Source organism: Macrobrachium nipponense, chromosome 39 (genome assembly GCF_015104395.2).
Source record: "Macrobrachium nipponense isolate FS-2020 chromosome 39, ASM1510439v2, whole genome shotgun sequence".
NCBI classification, from domain to species: domain Eukaryota; kingdom Metazoa; phylum Arthropoda; class Malacostraca; order Decapoda; family Palaemonidae; genus Macrobrachium; species Macrobrachium nipponense.
Window position 1 is genome coordinate 13,902,786 of NC_061099.1, and position 21,593 is coordinate 13,924,378.

The 21,593-nt window shown below is 47.0% G+C and overlaps 1 protein-coding gene across 1 annotated transcript in view; it reads right to left on the minus strand.

Annotated features, from left to right (window-relative positions):
- LOC135209963 (double-strand break repair protein MRE11-like) overlaps positions 1–21,593 on the minus strand; it is a 185,147-nt gene that overhangs the window by 156,802 nt on the left and 6,752 nt on the right. Inside the window, 2 exon segments of the mRNA XM_064242689.1 lie at positions 8,603–8,793; positions 15,568–15,707. Of these exon segments, the coding sequence (XP_064098759.1) occupies positions 8,603–8,793; positions 15,568–15,707 (331 nt within the window).

Below are 21,593 nucleotides of genomic sequence, written 5' to 3' on the forward strand. Positions count from 1 at the left end.
GCTGATTTCAAACCACAACATTGGCCGCTCCGCGGAATACGGGCTTAAGTTTGCCGTAGTATTTTAAAATACAATAATATGAGAATACATACAATATTCTTGGATACAGTGAAATAATGTATAACTTTTTAAAGGATTTATGGAAAAGATGCATAATTAATAAAATAACACAATGCATTTTTCGGAACTGGCGGACAAGAACGAACATGAAAAACCATCCCCTGACAACGTGGAGTGTAGTTACAAAGGCTGCCTTAATTTGTATCTTATTTCTGTACAAAAATGAAAATACCTTTACGTAATATATTTTCATACACATTTTAAACATAAAAGCATAAACATTTGAAAAATCGACACATCGATCGCTAAATTTGCACTCTTTTTATCTCGATATTTTCGGAAGAGTGGCAGACGGCGGCATACAAGAACGAACTTGGAAAAAAAAACAAAACGTAGTATAACTTGAAGGGAGTTTCAAAAGCTGCCTGTTTATCATATTTCTGCACAGAAATAAAAATACCCTATTCGTAATACATTTTCATACACATTTTAAACATAAAAGCATAAACATTTATAAAATCGACACATCGATCGCTAATTTGCACTTTTTTTTTAAAATCGATATTTTCGGAAGAGCGGCAGGCGGCGGCGGCTTACAAGAAAAGAACATGAAAAAATATCGTATTTGATAACGTGAATGGGCAGTTTCAAAAGCTGCCTTTGTATCATATTTCTGTACAGAAATAAAAATGCCTTTCACGTAATACATTTTCATACACATTTTAAACAAAAGCATGAACATTTATGAATCGACACATCCATAGCTAAATTTGCACTTATGTAACTCGATATTTTCGGAAGAGCGGCAGACGGCGGCATACAAGAACGAACTTGAAAAAAAAACAACGTAGTTGATAACTTGAAGGGGAGTTTCAAAAGCTGCCTGTTTATTATATTTCTGCACAGAAATAAAAATACCCTATTTGTAATACATTTTCATACACATTTTAAACATAAAAGCATAAACATTTATAAAGTCGACACATCGATCGCTAATTTGCACTTTTTTTAAAATCGATATTTTCGGAAGAGCGCAGGCGGCGGCTTACAAGAAGAAAAGGAAACATGAAAAAAAAATATTGTATTTGATAACGTGAAGGGCAGTTTCAAAAGCTGCCTTTGTATCATATTTCTGTACAGAAATAAAAATGCCTTTCACGTAATACATTTTCATACACATTTTAAACAAAAGCATGAACATTTATGAATCGACACATCCATAGCTAAATTTGCACTTATGTAACTCGATATTTTCGGCATAGAACAGCGTCAGAGGCATATATTTTACCCTAATACCTATGTAATAACTCTCCATAAAATTTGTTAATATAATTTGCATAACCTTTATGGTCTGAACGGCATTTCTACAAATGTATGGACTCGTTAGACAACGGCGCTAGCGGCGCTGTTAACTGAAATTTGTGCCGTAAAGATACCTTTAAAATGCCTTATTTTTTTTAATGAATATTTTTGACAACCGCCTTAAAACCGATTCGCCGTTGAGTGATTGCGCCGTTAACCGCGGGCCGCCTGTAAATTGTATTTTTCCTAAATAAACAAACCTGAGGTCCTTTACATAAGGAATTACTTACAGCATAGCTGGAATTACGGCCATTGAATCTTGAACAAGGAGGTTAGGCAGTAACTACCGTGAGGCAGGCTAGCCTGCCCGGATGCAAACACTCCACTTTGCCTTTCAGCCCAGGTTCAGATTGAGGGGTGGCATGAGGTGGGCATATATGTAAAGGACCTCAGGTTTGTATAGTTAGGAAAAATACAATTTACAACAAATTGTGATTTGTTCTGACACGTAATACAAACCCTAGGTCCTTTACATAAGGAAGACTCACTGATTGGTGGGAGGAATCTGGGTGAGCCTCTCGAACTGACTGGAGTTCTGCACACCTAGGTTACTCCTCCTGGTTGTAAGAGCGAGGAAGAGTGCCCTGCTGCCTCTGACAACTTGATTGTCAGTCTCCTTCCTCCCCTTCCTAGAGGAAGGAGCAGGATTGCTTCAATGATTCTGATAAAAAACATAAAAAGGATGCTTATGTATAAGATTACCGCATCAATCGTCTGACCAGCCAGTGTGAGTTCGAGTCCTATCCTCAACCCGAAGGAAGAGGAGTGGACGGACGAGGCGTGGAAGTGGGAGAGCCAGTCACTCTCGCATCTTTGTTACATCTATAACTGTACACCATGGACGAGATGCAACTTGTCCTCTTGAAGGAGCTGGGTAAGCAAACACATCTTGCAAGCACCCACCACTGGTCCAGGGAAATGAGATTCCAAGGACCTGTGGGCAGTCCCGAAGGGAAAGAAAGATATGGTCGCAATGACCTATCCATCTTCCTGTCCGACATATTCTTCGAGTGATGGCCATAACCCAACCACTGGTCTATCCCACCGCAGCGAAGTCTCTCACGGTCTCGTTGTCTCCGCAGTGGATAAAGACACCAACACTCTATGGTGGATGTCGATACTTATGGGTACAGGAACACGCCAGTAGGACAAAGTAATGACTGATCTGGATCAACCGATACAAAGTCCACAGCGTAGCTCATGACTGTCTTGGACACTTCGACAGCTGCCGACTGACTGCGCTTGGTTGTGTGAGGCGAGCCGTCATGCATCCGAGGCGTAGTCACGTGACACTCACCTTTTGAAGGGTTATGCCGAGAGACCATACAAATTGTCTATCTTGTTGCCACCGATGCTGGAAGGCGAGATGATGATTCTCTCAAGGCATGTGCCCAACAGACGAAAGTCAATTGCCTTCTAGAGACCAAGGTCCCTGATGGCAAGACAGAAGTTCTCATAGTAGTTGAATCTCAACTAAGGAGAAACAATACTATGTGTCGTTGAAGACGAAGGTGATTAGGTGAATGCAGACCTACGTCTTCACAGCTGAATCAGAGAAGTTAACTCTCAAGATTCTGAACATAGAAAAGTTCTGCCGATGACACCAACCTGTGAAGACGGCTTAATCCCTGTTGTTTTACAGAGGACTGAAAATGCTAAACCGCTACTTCATTGCTGTTCGGTGAGAAGTCGGAGTTGCAATGAAAGCGGAGCGCTTTTCAGTAATGAAAATACAGGGATTGTACTGCCTGAAGAACTGCTTCTCATGGGCTTGATTAGGGAGGACATCTATATGCTTGGAAGTAGAGCTGGCAGGGCGGGGAACAGGCAATGTCTTCCGTTATTCATCTGGAATTCGGGGTGGACAAAGAATAATTGCACACATACGAATACGAGATGTATTTAGAAGACAAACTCAGATGTCTGAAAGAAATCATTCTGAGCCATCGCAGCGGCAGGTGCGATGCAGCGGGAGACTAGACTACAGACTTCCATTACCGTGCAGTAAATAGAAAGATGATAATGAGTCTAGTGAGATATTTCAGTCTGAAAATTCTCGCAACGGCAAAGGCGATGCAGTAGAGATGGTCATACACGTATGCAAGAATTCCAGCCAACCAGAGACCTACGTCTGTGATTGCTGGGCAGAGATTCAGTTCGGTAGTCAATCATTGCAGAGGAGAGAGACAATATCCGACCGTACTATCTCAGAGAGCCAGCTGGTACTGGGCTGTGGCAGGCAGGGCTGGCAGGCAGCCCATACACCGCTAGTTCTCACTTACTCATCATCCTGAGTTGCCAGGTAATCCATTCCAAGAAGGAATGCGTTCGGCTAGAACCATCGAGCGCAAAAAAATACGCTTGAGCATTTGCATTTTAACCGAAACGGATTTCAGTAAATGCAAATGCTGTGGTGGTGTTGTTGTAACAATACCACAAGTATCTCAAAATCAAAACTGGTAACTCCTGGGAGGTTGCAGGGCAGTCCTGAGTTGTAGTTCAATTAAGAAGATACTATTCGTCTCGGTCACAACCCGTAGAGTTAAGTACGGTATGTGCCTACACCTCGGACAATTCAACTGATAACAGAAGCATGTTGCGAAGGCAATATACATAGTATATTTGTAGGTTCCTGTACATAGACCTCTAGCCTAAATTCTCTTCCATTCGAGGAACAAGAATAAGGACTAGAAGCCGACCCCCCTTCATTCTCTAATGAAGAGAGCGAAGGTGAAGTTTTCCCGAAGGAAGACTTCTATGGTGATAACAGGATACCGAAGACAATAGTTCAAGCCGAACTGGATGTACAAACCCGTTATTCTCTATCCCAGGGTTGGCCGCCTACTGAGGCGACGGACTGTCAGGTCCATCCAGGCTGAGCCCCTCCCGAGATATTCTTCCTTAAGCAGCAGGACTTCCTTCGAACGCTAGAAATTCCAGGAATTCAAGCATTCGGCGAGATTCCCGATTATCGTAGTAACAATTATCTGGGATTCTTGTCTCGCCCCCTCTGGACTGTGGTTTCACCCAAGTGTTTGCAGATCTTAGAAGACCAGAACACTCAGAGAGTGCTATAACCCCCCGAATTCGTCAGACGATCATCGGGTGGTGGTCCTCCCGATTCCCGTAGAAATCGAGGATAGAGCAAGATCCTTCCTCAACGATGGGGACTTACGTCCGGTAGGACCGAAGGTCCCTCCAGGAACGCAGTCCCTGACGCGGAATCCTACGGAGAATGCTCTGCAGGATCCCTCCCCTTCCCCCGCAGCCATAGGGAGAGGGAATGGGGGAGGAAGATTGGACGCTCTCGCTCGCCTTCCCAGCGGAACTAGCAGTCGGAGAAGCGAGTATGGGCAGCCATTACCGTGCGGTGATGGCCGCTCAGAGTCTAGAAAAACGTTACTGTCTGGAGAAAACATTTTCCCGAGGAGGGTTACGAAACTCGTACTGTAGGCTAAACATCTGCCGCCGCCGTGATCGTCGTTTGGGTGGGGCTGAGCTTGCACCTAATAGGAGAGAGCCGATACTGTCCTCTGACGCGTCCCAGTCCTCATCAAGGTCGAAACCTCTCAAGAGAACCGAAGGGGGAGCCCACTCCGGTCTCTGCGTGCGCGGTCCAGCGGGGCCGTCACTTGAACAGCGGTGAAGGTCACTCCAAGAGCCTGGAAGCGTCATCGTCCTCGCCAGGCCCCACGATCTCCTCCAACCACTTGAGCAAGGATCTGTTGGTCCCAAGACCAAACCAGGCTCGTGACAGAACGTAAGAAGGCATTCATCATGGTAACTCCTGTTCGCCTCGTTCCTCCCGATGAAGCCTGAGGAGGTTGAAGGGACAGGTGAGGGAAACCTGACGCTACTACTACCCTGCCTACTAGCAGAACCAGTAGGCTGGGAGGACTGCAGGCGATCACCCACCCCCGGTGGCAATCGAGCTGCAGGTCTGGACCAGCAGTCTTCTTGTGGAGAAGCGATGGACCAAGGATGGAGCATCGGTCTCTTGCGTCAGGGGAGCTGCTACGAGTGCTCCTCCCTTGCCTACCAGCGGAAACCGGTAGGCTGGGAGGACTGCAGGCGATCACCAACCAAGGTGGCGATCGAGCTGCAGGTCTGGACCAGCGGTCTCCTTCCGGAGAAGTGCTGGACCGAGGACGGTAGCATCGGTATCATGCGTCCGGAGAGCTGCTACCAGTCGTGCGGGCCGTCCGGTCCTGTTGGGAGCGACGGTCGGGTGACTGGTAGTGTCCACTAACGCGGTGAGAGCGTGCACCGTCCTTTCGACGTGACCAGGCGAGGCTGGACCAAGTCCATGCAAGGCTGGACCAGGTCCATGCAAGGCTGGACCAGGTCCAGGGGAGGTTGGACCAGGTCCAGGGGAGGTTGGACCAGGTCCAGGGGAGGTTGGACCAGGTCCAGGGGAGGTTGGACCAGGTCCAGGTGAGGCTGGACCAGGTCCAGGCAAGGCTGGACCTGGTGGCCAGGGGGGGGGGGGGGGGGGGGGGGGGGGGGGGGGGGGGGGGGGGGGGGGGGGGGGGGGGGGGGGGGGGGGGGGTAGGGGGGGGGACCTCTTTCCCGCCTTGCTACATGAACAGTCTGGTGGGAACATCATGTCAACCATGGGTACCGGGCGATCGCTGCGAGAGTGATCGCCGGTCTGGCGAGAGTCACCTGAGCAACTCTTACCATCCTTCCGCTCCGTGCCTGGGTCCTGACACGGTGAGTGTACTCAGCAATCTGGACCTTGGCTGCACAGTCACCCATAGGTGACCATACACTCGGTGACGCTCGCAAGCGAGCGGCCAAGACGGTTCCTGGTCCGGGGGTGGGACCTCTGGAATCGGGAGCAGAGGTACTGGAGTCGCTGGTACCTACAGTCCCCGTCTTCTTCTTCCCTGGGGAAGAAGAGACAGGGCCCGGTTTCCAGAGGAACGGGAGGACCAGCGGAAGACCCACCTGTCTCACCGGAGTGAGACAGACCCTTAGAAGTCTCTGTGCGAGACTCCTTGGGGGAGGGGGGGGGGCAAGGCCACCTTTTTCTTCCTCGGCTGGGGGACCTTGGAATTCGAAGGGGAAGGGGCAGTAGAAGACGACGACGGCACCTTCCTCTTCTTCTTGGACTTCCTTTTTGCAAGCTCCCTCAGGACAACCGACAGGTCCTCCATCCAGGACGGAGTTGGGGCAGTTTCAGTAGCAACACGGCCCAACTGCACCTGTCCGGAGGGACCAGCGGGAGCAGCAGTGGAGAGAACGCTTCCTCGAGAAGGGTTATGAAACTTTTACCTGTCAGGTGAAGCGTCTATCACCACCGAGACTGGTTGGTCGCGCAAACGCGACTGTCGTCTGGGTGGGGCTGAGCGTGCACCTGACAGGAGACAGCCGATACCGTCCTCCGACTCTTCCAAGTCCTCGCTGAGGCCGAAACCTCTCTGAAAGAAAGAAATGAATTAAAAGAGGGCTGGATGGCCCACCTCCACCGGTTTCTGCGTGCATGGACCCGCGGGAACGTCACATCAACCATGGGTACCTGATGACACAGTGAGCGTACTCAGCAGTCTGGACCTTGGCTGCACATAGGTGACCATACACTCGTGACGCTCGCAAGCGAGCGGCCGAGACGGTTCCTAGTCCGGAGGTTGAACCTCTGGAACCAGGAAGGGAGGTACCAGCGGTGGCTGGTACTCCATGGTCCCAGTCTTCTTCTTCCCTGAGGAAGGAGAGGAACGGGAGGACCAGCGGAAGACCCACCTGTCTCACCGGAGCGAGACAGACCCTTAGAAGTCCCGTGACGAGCCTTCTTAGGGGGGGAGACCACCCTCTCTTCTACGACAAAGCCTTAAAAGTCAAAGGGGTGGAGCCATGAAAATATGATGATCTCAAAGAGGAGGATGACGACGCTTGACGAGCTCTCTTCCTCTTCAGTTCCTCCAAATTCTGCCAGACTTCTACCATCAGGAGTAGATAAACATCACGGGGTCATGACAGCTTTGTCCAGTGACCCATAACTCCGGGTAGTAGTGGTAAAAGAATATGACTACCAGTAGGGGATCAGTACACACACTCGAGATCGGAATTGCAACATGCTACGAGTCATAGGTACAAATTGAAGGTTGGGATAACCAAAACGAAGAGCTATCCTACCAATACTGCTGTAAACACAATCACCACTGTCAGTCTGCAAAATAAGGAAAAAATGATTAAAGTAATGAGGATACTCCTCACGCAACCAAGGGCACTGCCCTCCGAAGTGAGAGGAGATCCCCAAACGTCAACATCATCTGCCTATTCTTCTACCTTCTGCTGATAATAAGCGAAAGGATGAAGGAGAAGAGAAATTACCATAAAAACAAAACAAGGACAAACCTTTGAAGTTCCCTTGGTAATTCCCAAACGTAAGCATAATTTCCGGATGAATACACGTCTCGTTACAGGATCAATATCACTCACAATAAATACATGTCTCATCCTCACGTTAAATACATCTCTTGTCCTCATGCCGGTCTGAACCAGTGTTAAAGGGTGAAAGAATGTACATATGTTGGCATGCCTTTGCCGCCGACTCTTAACACAAGTAGAGGGGCGGTTATAAAGGCTATCACAAAGAGTGAGTTTTGTTATATTAATTGAAAAACAAGGACAAACCCTTGTTTAGTATTAATATCAAACAAGTATATACACATTTATTTAAAAAACAAAAATAAAGCAAAAGGATCCCATCGGGAAAAAAGATCAATGATCAGTCAGCCGGAGCTCACAAACACACGTCTTCATCGGAAGACGGCCGAAAGCAAAGTGGAGTGTTTACATCCGAGAAGGCTAGCCTACCTGAGTGCCACACGGTAGTTACTGCCTAACCACCTTGTTCAAGATTCAACGGCCGTAATTCCAGCTATGCCGTGAGTAATTCCTAATGTAAAGGACCGAGGGTTTGTGTTACGTGTCGGAACAAATACTTCTTCATTGGTAGTTACTGACTAATCACCTTGTTCAAGATTTAATGGCTGTATTCCAGCCTACACTGAAAGTAATTCCTTATGTAAAGGACTGAGGGTTTGTATATCGTGTAGGAACAAACCAGATTTCTTCTACATAATAGGATATCCCTTACCCACATTAAACCTACAGTACACCCTTGCTCATTAATGCAAATAACAAACCAGAAATATTTATTCAAACAAATCTGTACCTTGTCATTTCCAAACAATCTAAACAATCTCTCATCCTTAACTGATGAAAGAACATACAAGGCCAATTTGGTTCGTCCTTTCTCCAGCAAAATTGGTGATATACTGATTTCATTAAGATCTGTGGTGCGACCAAAGTAATTAACAAGACCAGCTGTTGACAGCATCTCCAAGGCACAAAACTGACCCATGCCTAAAGGAAAATCAAAGAAAATAATTTTAATACACGCAGAGTAATATAATTCATGATACTAACTAATTTACCAATAATTCCATGAAATAATGTACAGCATGATGCATCAATCTATGAACATATGACTGCCCATGCAAAAGGCAGGGCATAAGGCATCAGTAGGCCTCTAATGGCTTTTAAATCTTTCTGCTAATAATATGGGTGCTAGTAGCTGGGAAGGGGGAATACCCATGAATTATAACAATTTGTCAGAAATTGTATTTTTCCTAACTATACAAACCTGAGGTCCTTTAACAATAGGAAGGTACTTAGCGGCAGCTGAACCGGTCGTAAGCTTCGAACAAGGGGGTTCGGTAGTTAACTACTTGTCCGGCAGTTGGCGGTCAGCTCGACTGCGAGGAGAGGAGTCACTTTGCTTTAGGCCCAGGAAACTCAGAGTGAGGGGTGGCATGAGGTGGGACTATATGTAAAGGACCTCAGGTTTGTATAGTTAGGAAAAATACAATTTTCGACAAATTGTTATTTGTTCCGATACTTATACAAACCCTCGGTCCTTTGACAATTGGAAGACTCACTTCTTGGTGGGTGGAATCTGAGTCTTATGAACAGACTGGTGTTCATCCTACCTTGGTTCCCGTCCCTCCCTGGTCGTAAGAGCAGAGGGAGGGATGCTAGCCTCTGCCCAGCTGATCGGGGTGTGCACCGACAGGTATCAGTGGTCAGACTTCTGGACCAAATTTTTAAGACGGAGGCAAGTGTACCTCTTATAAAGAACAAAAGGCAAGAACTAGTTCCTACTTCAAGAGCCAAAATGAAAGCCATGGTTTGTCTCTTGTTGGCTTCCACTTCCCACTGTTGAGGAGTGGCAGATAAACACTCCTATCCCTACTGAAAGGGATAGGATGGAGCTCAGTAGTGTGGCTACCTGCATTGGCCTCCTGTTCAGCGTAGTGACGACCACGGCCCTCTGCCCACAGGTAGAGGAGAAGAACGAAGGAGGAAGAGAAGCCAGTCCCACTCTCTTTCACTCGTCCATTCATCCAGTCACACAAGGATGCGATGCTGCTCTGTCCGCTCGGGTGCTGGGTAGACTACACAACTTGTTGAGCAGCCACCACGGGTCCCCAAGGAAAAAGTGTCCAAGGACCAGTGGGTAATATCCCGAAGGTAGAATGAAGTAAAGGTGGTCTGGTTGGCCCAAACCCCTGCCTTCAGAACCTGCGCCAGGGAGAAGTTCTTGCGGAACACAAAGGTTGGACCAATACCTCTGACTTCGTGGGCTCTCGGACGAAGGGTACGGGTGCTGTTACTACCATCCGCATCGTACGCCCTCCTGATCACCTCACGCAGCCAGAAAGAAAGTGTTCTTGGAAACTTCTTTCTTGGTAACCACGGTGCTAACGAGAGGCGTCGAACTCAGGCCTGAGGTGCCGAGTTTCTCTTCAGATAGTGCCGTAGCGCCCTCACAAGGACACAGCAGCATCTCATCCGCATCATTATCGGTGAAATCCTTTAGGAAGGGGGATCGTGAAAGACTTGAAACCAGGTCGTCAGGGACCGAAGGATTCTGAGTCTTCGCTACGAAGTTCGGGACAAAATTGAGCGTCAAGGATCCCCATCCCCTGGAATGCTTGACATCGAAGGAAAGACCATGAAGTTCCCCTACCCTCTTCGCCGATGCCAAGGCCAGCAGGAAGAGGGTCTTGAGGGTCAGATCCCTGTCTGACAACTCTTGAAGTGGCTCGAAGGGTCTGTGAGTCAAACTCCTAAGGACGAGAGTCCACATCCCACCCGGGGCCTGAGTTCACTGGTGGGCAAGACCTCTCGAAGCTCTTCATCAGGAGGGAGATCTTGAAAGAAGAGGAGATATCCACACCTCCGCCATTTTAAAAGGACTAGGGCCAGGGCGGCTCTGTATCCTTTAACTGCAGAGATGGAGAGGAGCTTCTCTCAGCGAAGGAAGACGAGGAAATCCGCTACCTGCTGAAGAGTAGCTCTGAGAGGAGAGACACCCCGTCCACGACACCAACACAGAAGACAGACCACTTCCCCTGGTAGACAGCCTGCAGAGGACTATCTGAGGTATCCAGCTATCTCTGTTGCTGCGCTGCGAGAAAAGCCTCTCGCTCGCAAGAGACGATGGATAACAGCCAGCCATGAAGACATCCGGGTACTGCCGTTTGGGTTGACCTGGATCATCCAAAGGTTCGCGGTGATCAGTGCCCTGCTGATCACTTTGTGAATCAGACAGAACGGGGAAAGGCATACACGAAGAGGTTGTCCCACGGATGTTGAAGAGCGTCCTCTGCAGCTCCCCATGGGTCCAGCACAACCGAGTAGAAAACCTGGAGTTTTCTGTTGTGCTGGGTGGCGAACAGATCCACGACCGGACGCCCCCACAGGTTGAAGAGCCTTTGCACCACGTCTGGATAAAGGGACCATTCGGTTCCTATCACCTGATCCCGACGGCTGAGCTTGTCAGCTACTACATTCCTCTTGCCTGGAATGTTGCGGGCCGACAGCTCTACTGAATGTGCCACGGCCCACTCGTGCACCTGCAACGTCAACTGGTGCCGCGGGAGGGACACTAGGGCCCCTTGCTTGTTGACGTACGCCACTACTGTGGTGTTGTCGCTCATCAACACCACCGAGTGTCCCACCAGATGGTCCCAGAACTCTTGGAGAGCGAGGAACGCTGCCTTGAGCTCCAGGACGTTGATGTGAAGGTGCTTGTCGAGATGGTCCCCACACGCTTGCAGTCAGCAACTCCTCCAAGTGTGTTCCCCATCCCTCGTTTGACGCGTCTGGAAACCGCAACATCTCCGGGGGGGAGGCAAAGAGGCACTCCTCTTACGAGGTTCCCGTCATCCAGCCACCAGGCTAGGTCCTGCCTCACCTCCTCCGTGAGGGACACGGGGGAGAAGGGAGAGTCCCTTGCCTGTGACCAACACTACTTTAGTCTCCACTGAAGAGACTGCAGGTGAAGACGCCCCTGAGGGACTAGCTTCTCAAGAGACGACAGGTGACCGATCACGACCTGCCACTGCTGAGCTGGTTGCTCCTGTAGAGACAGGAACTGTCTTGCTGCCTCCCTGAACCTGCTGATCCGCGAATCCGTGGGGAAGACTCGCCTTGCTACTGTGTTGATCAGCATGCCCATGTACTTCATCCTCTGCTTGGGCTCGAGGTAATTCATTACGATCCCCAGATTGCCGCAGAATTTGAGGAGTCGATCTCTGCCCTGCAGCAACTGCGAGCAGGAGCTCGCCAGGACTAACCAATCGTCAAGATACCTCAGAAGACGTATCACTACCGAGTGGGCCCAAGCCGACACCAGCGTGAACACTCGCATGAACACCTGTGGGGCGGTTGAGAGACCGAAACAAAGTGCCCGGAATTGGTACACCGTCCCGTCTCGAGGATGGAGCAGAGGTACTTCCTGGAGGATTGATGGATGGGTATCTGGAAATACGCATCCTTCAGATCCACCGAAAGCATGAAAGTCGTTCTCCCTGATGGAATCGAGCACTGAACGTGCTGTTTCCATCGTGAACCGAGTCTGGCGAACGAATCTTTTTTCTGGTTCAAGGGAGAGAGATCTATCACCGGGCGCCAGCCCCCCCAGAGGACTTCTCCGACCAGGAAGAGTCGACTGTAGAAGCCCGGCGACTGATCCCGTACGATCTCCACAGCACGTTTGCTCAGCATGGCTTCTACTTCCTGCCGAAGCGTCATGTCCTTGGTCGAGCCAGGAACGTAGGTTTGCAGATGGACCGGGTTGGAGGTGAGGGGTGGCCGAGACTTGACGGGTAGTAGATATCCCTCCCGAAGGACGTTCACTATCCAGGTCTCCGCACCGTAGCGCTGCCATGTTGCCCAATGGCTCGCCAGGCACCCTCCCACTTCCGGCAGCAGGTGAGGGGGAACGCCGTCCCTAGCGTTTTCCCTCCTCTCTTCGACTTCTTCCCAGAGCCTCCTCGAGAGAAAGACTAGGAGGAGGACTGGTTGCGATCACTCCTTACAGCAGAAGTCGAAGGCAGGGTCTTTCCTCTCGGCTTCGACGAGGCGATCGTCTTGGCCGCAGAGGAAGCGCTAGCTAAACTCTAGGGCTTAGCCGCAGTCGTCCAAGGTTGCCCAGCCACCTTGGAGACTGCCTGGTGGTAAAGACGGTCAGTGTCGTCTGTGCGCCGCTGTTTCCACCACAGCGTCCACCATCTCTCTGGGGAAGAGAAAGGAGGAACTCCGCACCGGTCCGTTGCAAAGACCCAGGGCCACCTCACGCCCAGCCACCCTGGTGACTCGGGTAAGAACAGCGTCTCTACGCCGGAGAACCAGGTTGGCCCACAGGTTAGCCGTATGGTGTGCCAGGTAGGAGATGCCCTACCTCCAGACTGGCACAGTCTCACGAAAGCTGGGTCCCCTTCAGGAGTGATGTTCCCCAAGGAGGCCCCGTGGCTTTCGACACTGTGAGGGACCACAGGTCGATCCAGGAGACTGCTTGGAATGCTGCCATTGTGGAAGATTCCAAGGCAAGTGCCTCTTGCTGTGAGAACCAGAGATTCTCCGACGGAGCTGCGGCAGACACACCCCTGGAGTTAGCCTAGCTAATTCCGGGTTAACCTGTTTGGGCGGCAGAGGGTCCTCTGAAGGCATGTAGAAGCGCCTCTGTCGCGGTAGAGGTGGAGGAAGGAGCTTGGAAGACCTTCCGGACCAAAGCAAACCCTCCTGTCCGGAGACGAGAGCATCCACTTGTCTCAGCACGCTGTCAGCCAAGGCCGATCGCGGCAGACCCACCGTCGTCCTGAGTTCCTTCTTAGGTCCCCCACCGAACGACTCCAAGCCCAATGTGGGCTCGGAGGGTGGGAGCGGCGATCCTTCCCCGAGGTCGTTGTGCTGACGAATCAGCACAATAACCTCCGCGAACGACCTCTGGATCTCAGGAGTGACTATAGACACTGCATTATCGATGCAGGTACGTAGTGGATTAATGTCCTGTGTGCTTTCCTTATTTTTCCTGTTATAGTTTTGGGCACTATTAATCTACCTCTGCTTGCTCTTTCTGATATTTTAGTTCCATGAGAGAGAGAGAGAGAGAGAGAGAAGCCACTTTTCCTATAATTTCTCAGCGCCTCATGCCTGTAAATTCCCCCCGGAAACCAACTAACGAGATTCATGGGAAAAATATGCAAAATATGAACAGTTATTTCCCAGCTGTGAAGGCTGCCTCTCCACGACTTTATTTTCGCCCAAAAGTTTAATATTCAGTAGCTTTTACAAATGTGCTATTTATAGTTATTTTTTTTTTAAATGAAATGAAAATGATGGTAAAAGTTGGGAATTTACTCAACCATTTTTACTTATTCGAGACCAGCGCTCACAGAACACACTGTAAAATGTACATTTTATAATTACAGACGAATGCAAAGTGAGATTGTGTTCCATAATTGAATTCCGCTATCGCCATTTATTGAAGATAAAGTTCTCTGGATGCAAACCATATGCATATGAAGTCTATGCTAATTCAATATTCAGTGTGGTTACACTTTCAAGCCCGTCCAGCAAGAATGCCTCCAGAGACCCTCCTCCTTCCACAGAAGGAACCACAACAGACCCCTCCTGGTCTCCTCCTGCCACTTGCGCATACAATCTGGTCGGTCCTAAGACCGTGCAGGTTCATAGGCGTCGTGGCGGGATCGCGAGGAGCGCGCCCCTCGTGATCACTCCTGATTGCCTCGCTCTTCCCGGTGAAGTTGAAGGGATTGGAGCGGAAGACCTGACGCTCCCCCCACCCGCGCCCACCGGCATAACTGGTGTGCTGAGGGGGCTGCAGGCGATCACCACCCCGCGGTGGCGATCGAACTGCAGGCCTGGTCGAGCAGCTGGACCGAGAACAGTGGCGACGGTCCCTAGCGTCAGAAGAGCTGCTGCTGGTCCCCCTCCATCTCCGCCCGGTCTGGGTAGGAGCAGCGGTCAGGGGACCTGCAGAGTCCGCTGTCGCGGTGGGAGCGAGGCCTGTCGTCACAGCGCATCACGCCGCTTAGGACCAGCCGAGGCTGGTTCAGGCGACCGAGGGGACTGCTTCCTCACCTCAGCCTGCGAGTGGAAGGAGCCATACGAGAGAGCTGAGATGGAGGGAGAAAAGAGGAAGATGTGTCCGTAACCAAGGGCGTAGCTGGAGAACCCTCCAACGACTCCTTGGCCGGCTTATGCGGCTTCTTCCTTCCCCCATAGTGCTCCCACTGGCTCCTCTGCCAAAACACAAACATCACGTCTTGGTGCGAGAGCATTCCGCCCTCTACACCGAGTACAAAACTCATGAGGATCAACCTCAACGATGGTCGGAAGGTTCCCACACTTACGGCCCTCCACACCAGGGCACAATCTGCGGCTGATGGGGGCGAGGGGGGTCTCTCCGGCTCTTGGGAATCCATAATCACTTGCAAAATTCACTGAGAATGAAATACAAAACACAGATACGTACTTACGCAGGCTTTGTACATTCACACTGAGTAAAAGAAAAAGATAAACAGCCTTCACAAAGTGAAGAAAGAGAGCAGAGAGACGGGCAACACGTCCATCCACTAGCGCGGCCGAAAGCAAAGTGGCTCCTCTCCTCGCAGTCAAGCTGACCACCAACTGCCGGACAAGTAGTTAACTACCGAACCCCCTTGTTCGAAGCTTACGACCGGTTCACGCTGCCACTAAGTACCTTCCTATTGTTAAAGGACCTCTGGTTTGTATACGTATCGGAACAAATATAAAATTTCTACTTACCTGATGGGTCATCATGATTACCATGGATGGAAAATACAGGGATTGACACATTCAAGTTCGGATCTTGATAGTTAACTATAGGATTTTTGGCATGTTTGAAGTTTTCTACAGGGTCACTCACAAAATCAAATAATACAGGCCTGTAATATAAAAAGAAAAAATGGTCACCCATTAATGAAAATGCAGCTATGATGGATTTTACTATGCATATGCTGTGACTGGATAATAGATTATATAAATCTATAGTTGAAAGTCATCTATTTCAGATAAAACTTTTGTACATTTAGTGATGCATTAACCCTTACAGGACAGGTTAAATATACTATACTATTACACACACCCCAAGACTGGGAAAACTTTAAGGTTGGCCAATTCAAGAAAAGAGGAAGATATGCAAATGCACGTGGTGTAAGAAAACAATTTTTCTGTACTTCTACGGGAAGTTGAAACATGATATTGTTATGATACAATAAAGTTTCATACATACTTACCTGGCAGATATATACTTAGCTATAGACTCCGTCGTCCCCGACAGAAATTCGAATTTTGCGGCACACGCTACAGGTAGGTAGGTCAGGTGATCTACCGTCCCGCCGCTGGGTGGCAGGAATAGGAACCATTACCTTCTAGAACCAGATTTTTTCTTCCACCTGTCTCCTGCAGGGAGGCTGGTGGGGCGATAATCGTATATATCTGCCAGGTAAGTATGTATGAAACTTATTGTATCATAACAATAGTATAATTTTCATACATTCAACTTACCTGTCGATATATACTTAGCTGATTAGCACCCATGGTGGTGGGTAAGAGACAGCTATTTACTGATTAGACGTAAACAACATACGTTGTAGGAAATAAATAAATAAAACCTTGGTTCCTATGTGTTTAGACGAAGGGTCGACTTCCTAGCTATTGCTAGTAGTCTGCTTCGTCTCAAGAGCCTCAGCGAGGATGTGACCTATGGCTAAGAGTTCTTGTAGATCTGTCAATGAAGTCTCATCCACTTACTCGACAGAATCTAATGGTCATTTGTCAATGGGGTCTTATCCACTTACATGACAATACACCTATGCCTAGGGGCATAATTAAGGAGCACAACACCGATCCCGATCACCTGATCCTAAACACGAGGGTTTGTGCTTAGTTTGAAAAGAGCTATCCCCAAACTCCTTTCAAATAAAAAACCAAAGAAAAATAAAAATTAACTCACTTATTAAGGATCAGTGTCGGCTCCCTATCCCAGACAACATATCCGTAGACACGTAAAACCAAGAGAGAAGGATCTCTCGTAGGTCAACTTGACCTCCTTCGTGCAAAGGGAAGTCAACACAGAGTTGCATAACACAGAGTTGCATCTCCTGTAAGTTATAGCTAATATGTCCTTCACGACATATTGTTATGGAATGAACAAGAATTCATAAAAGCTCTCACTTCAAGCACTTATAATTCTCGGCTGTTTGAAGGAATCATCAAGTTATTCATGAAGTGCTTTAGCGATCACACTTGTTTCAAGAGACCAAGGGGCTTCCTTAGAAATGGATCTCTTCTGGATGAAGCCTAGAGCCTGGCTTGCGCCTGCTGGGGCCTCGTGCCTGCCTGGCCGCTAGCGCCTACCTGGCACATCGCACCTGGCTGGCCTCCTCCCCACTTGCCGGAGTTTCGAGCTTGGTAGAGTCTCGAGGATGTCTGGCGATGTCCACATCAGACACTCTCATCTGTCCGATTTGTTCGCCTCTAGCACATCTGTGCCAGGTTGTAGGCCTGCTCTTTCCTCCTCATCAGACAATGACAGTGTTCTTTGGGACTGTTTGCCTCTGGTTTTTTTTGTTTTTTACCCCTGTTTTGGCATATGGCACCTGGTTGGCGCTACATTGTCCAAAAGTCCTGAACATCCACAATAGTTTATCAGGAGACTGGAGAAGTGGAAGAAGTTCTTCCACTTTGAGCTTTGGCCTCTCCGGCAAGGGGAGGTGATTTGTAGTCAGCTACCATCCAGTAGACGATAGGATATCTAACCGTATGAGAGATAAGAGTCTTCCTCCGAGGAGGGTCCTTCTTGAATACTTCCGTTGCTCACGAGATCTCTTCTTACATGTTGAAGGGGTTTCTCATTGCAGAATCTTCCCTATCCTTGCCCGAAGGAAGGGAAGAAGCCTGGAAGTCGAAGAGACTCTGAGCTGAAATTGGGAGTAGTACTCCTGATTTCTAGCTCTTTATTGTATCCCTCTGAACACCTTCTGGGAAGCATTTCGAGCTGTCATCGCATTCCAAAGACTCTGTAGGCAAACGTTTGAACCATTCTACTGTAGGGATGAAAACGTAAGTACCCTGCCTGGACAACAAAACCTCTATCTGAAAACATTGAATCAGGAATAGGGGGTTTTAGTTCTTTTGCCAGACATACTACGCTGGCAAGAACCCATTGTCTAGTCTCCATAGAATCTGATGCGAGATTCCAATGCTCAAAAAATTCACTTGTCTTCTTGGTCGTTTAGGACAAGAGAAACAAAGAATTCCCTCATAAAAATTTCTAAAAGAAGTTTGATGAGGAGCAGTTCCATCTTGTCAGAACATGGAATCTGTGGCCACAAAAAGATCCCATTAGAAGTACATGATATCCTACTCTGGTCATATTGAGGTATCGTATAAGATCCCAAAGATCTTAATCCTCTGCTATCTCCAATTCCCTTTGTAGAGACAGAGTATAGCCTTTTACTGCGTTCTTTGATAGCAGATATATACAAAGGTGATTCTTCCCTCTGAAAAGGGGAGAAGAAAAAAACCGCTATGTGTTCACAGAGGTATCGGAAGAGGACAGTTTCCTCATTCCCCTCTAGCCCGATCTGCAGCAATTCTATATCTTGTCCATGACTATTGTCATTTACCTTGAAAAATCCTCTCATTCATGTCACTTCTGGTCAGTTCTGCACGCAGACAGACTCAGAGTGGAGAGGTTGTTAATGTCCATTTATAATAGATGCTGATAAAATATTCAGACTGTCTTGGGAAGACTTCCAAAAACATGCTGTGAGAAGAACGTGACCTCTGTGAATCCAACCTCTCTAAGGCCAAAATGAGGCATAAAGTATTATCCTCTCTTTCTTTGACGCCCTTTATCTTAAATTCTGTAAAGAATTTATATTTAGGGGAAAAAGACTAAAGTTTATTCCCCTTCTATAAAATAAAGATGGCGTATATTGCTACCTCTCTTGGTTTCGAGGAAAAGGAAGCAGTCTATAGGAAGCCTGTTCGTCTTCTATTCTACCTTGCTAAGAGATCTATGAAGTATACTTCCCGCAGGTTCTCTCAACTCTTTCCAATAAATGTTAGACATACGTTAACAGTTATTATCGTCGATCGAGAAGGTTCTCACGGACATGCAAAATCTTGCATTGAACCTCTTAAGGATCGTTACGTTCCCTGTCTGTTTTCCAAATAGGTTCTCTTTGTTAACGCGAACAGGAGCGAAAAAAGAGATTCTTGATGCTCTTTGCGATATGAGAGAGTCGTGGAATTGGCCTAAGTGATTAAATGGGTAACGAAATCAGGAATGAATCTTGCCGTTACCGAGCCTGCTGTCTGAGAGGCTACTTGGACTCTTAGGTTAATAACTCGCTAAACGAGAAATATCTTGGATGGTGCTCTTGGCTCAATTGCGCCAGGCTGGCGCTTATGGCGCCGTTTTCTTCTAATTCTCTTTATGTTATGTGCCAGAACATCTGTGCCTTTATGGTACCCGACATCCTTTCACATGTTAATTCCGTTCTTAGTAGGAAAAAACTCTTATATACGTAGTATAGTCCATTCAGGGAAACCATTTCTGCACGAAGAGAATGTTTCCCATCCCACTCATCCATATTCTCTTGAGCAATATCCGATTCTAAAAAGGTTGTGTGCGTTTCTCGAAAGACTTGACCATACCAGTAGTCTTAAAGTGAATTCTCTACTACATCCATCTTCTCACTAAGCATGTATTCTAATAAGCCATGCTTGCATAAGCATGAGAGCATTATATAATATAATGTTCGTGCTTGCGTTAGAACCTTTAACCCTTTGAATACGACTGGGTCGTATACGATACGTTTCCTAAGGTAACCCATAAGAACACGGCTGTATCGTATACGGTCACTGGCAATTTCCTTTCATGTGGAAGACTGATGATTGAACTACTGGCCTGTTTTTTCTTGATATGGTTACAATCTGCCAGTTGTCATACTGTGAATTCATATAAATGTGTGCATTTCCCTAAAATTCATTATTTTTCATCAATATGTCGTAGGAGGAGGAGTCAAGCGTACGACATCTTCGAGCTTGACCGCCGGCAGATCGAGAGAAGAGCTCTCGATGACGATAATTATTTTGTAGACTTTCTCGGTTAATTTTCTAGATATGAAAATGAATGGGATTTAGAAGGCATTTACATGAATAATTATACGCCTGGTGCAAGAGACAGGGATGAACTTTCAACCGACAGTGAAAAATAACGAAAGTCTGCTACCTAACGAAAGTAACGGTTTTGAAAGAAGTCGGATACAGCGACTGCGAGTTGACTCAGGTGATGTGGGAGTGGGTTGCCAGTAAGTTCCAGCCCCGAGATTTCGTATTTGACGGCAGTGGCAGGGCATTACGTCAAGATGTAATGCGAATGAAAATTCAAAGGAAGTACTCCGAAGTAGATCATGTTTTTCAATTTTTCGATAACGACTTTATGTGGCTGACTATTAGAGAGACAAACCGTTATCAAAGATTCCTTGTTGATTACAATTGGAGATGCAGTACCAAAATATATGCGAAAGTTTGCCCAGGTTACTGTGAACGAAATGGTACGCTTCCTGTGTGATTATGATATGTCGCATCTAAGGAGAAATGAGGAAGGCTGATGGCAAGGGACAGATTTCATCGAATTCTAGCTCTACATTTCGTTGACAATTCACAAGGGAAAAAAACATTTCGTCAATGTACGTAGCAAAATCAGGAAAAATTTCAACCTTTCAAAGATTTATGCATAGATGAAAGTTTGCTGGTATGGAAGGGGAGCTTAGTTTCAGCAAAATATTTCCAGATAAAAGAAAACCAAGTTCGATTAGGAGTGAAAATATTTGAACTTTGTGATGCCCAAACGGATTGCATTCTCGATTTTATAATAAATCTACAGACATATTGGTAGATGAAAACCTAGGCGTATCTGGTTCTGCGGTAAAAGCATTTATGTCGTATCTCGGAAAACATGTGACATGTAAACACGATTGTCACCTACCCACATTCACCAGGATCAATATTATAAACCACTTATGACCAAAATATATAATTGTGTAGTGTATGCAGCGTTTTCGTGGCATCTAGATATATAAGTACATACCTTCATACATACATACAAATATGCATGCATGCATACATACATACAAGCGTCCACAAAGAAATAAATAAATAAATTTATAAATGTAAATATATATGTATGTATGAAGGTATGTACTTATATATCAAGAGTGTATACATTCATACATATATGCATGTATACATACAAAAATACAAACAAACACACATACTACTGTTGATCACAATATATAATTGTGCAGTGTATGCAGCTTTTTCGTGGCCACAAGAGATATAAGTACAAACGTCCATACATGCATACAAATTTGCATCCATGCATGATGTACAATCAAATGCGCATCCATACACACACACACACACACACACACACACACACATATACACATATTATTATATATATATATTAATATATATATATATATATATATATATATATATAACACACACATATATATATATATACGTATAACTGAATCACGAAAGTTTGGAACGTGATAAATCCATAAATAAAGGTGTGTGTGTGTGTGCGTGTATGCATGCATATAATATATATACTATATATATATATATACAGGTATATGTGTGTTTATTTTGTATGTTTGTATGTATATATACAAATATGTATGTATGTATGAATGTATACGCTCTTGATTTATAAGTACATACATTCATACATACTCCATATTATCCCT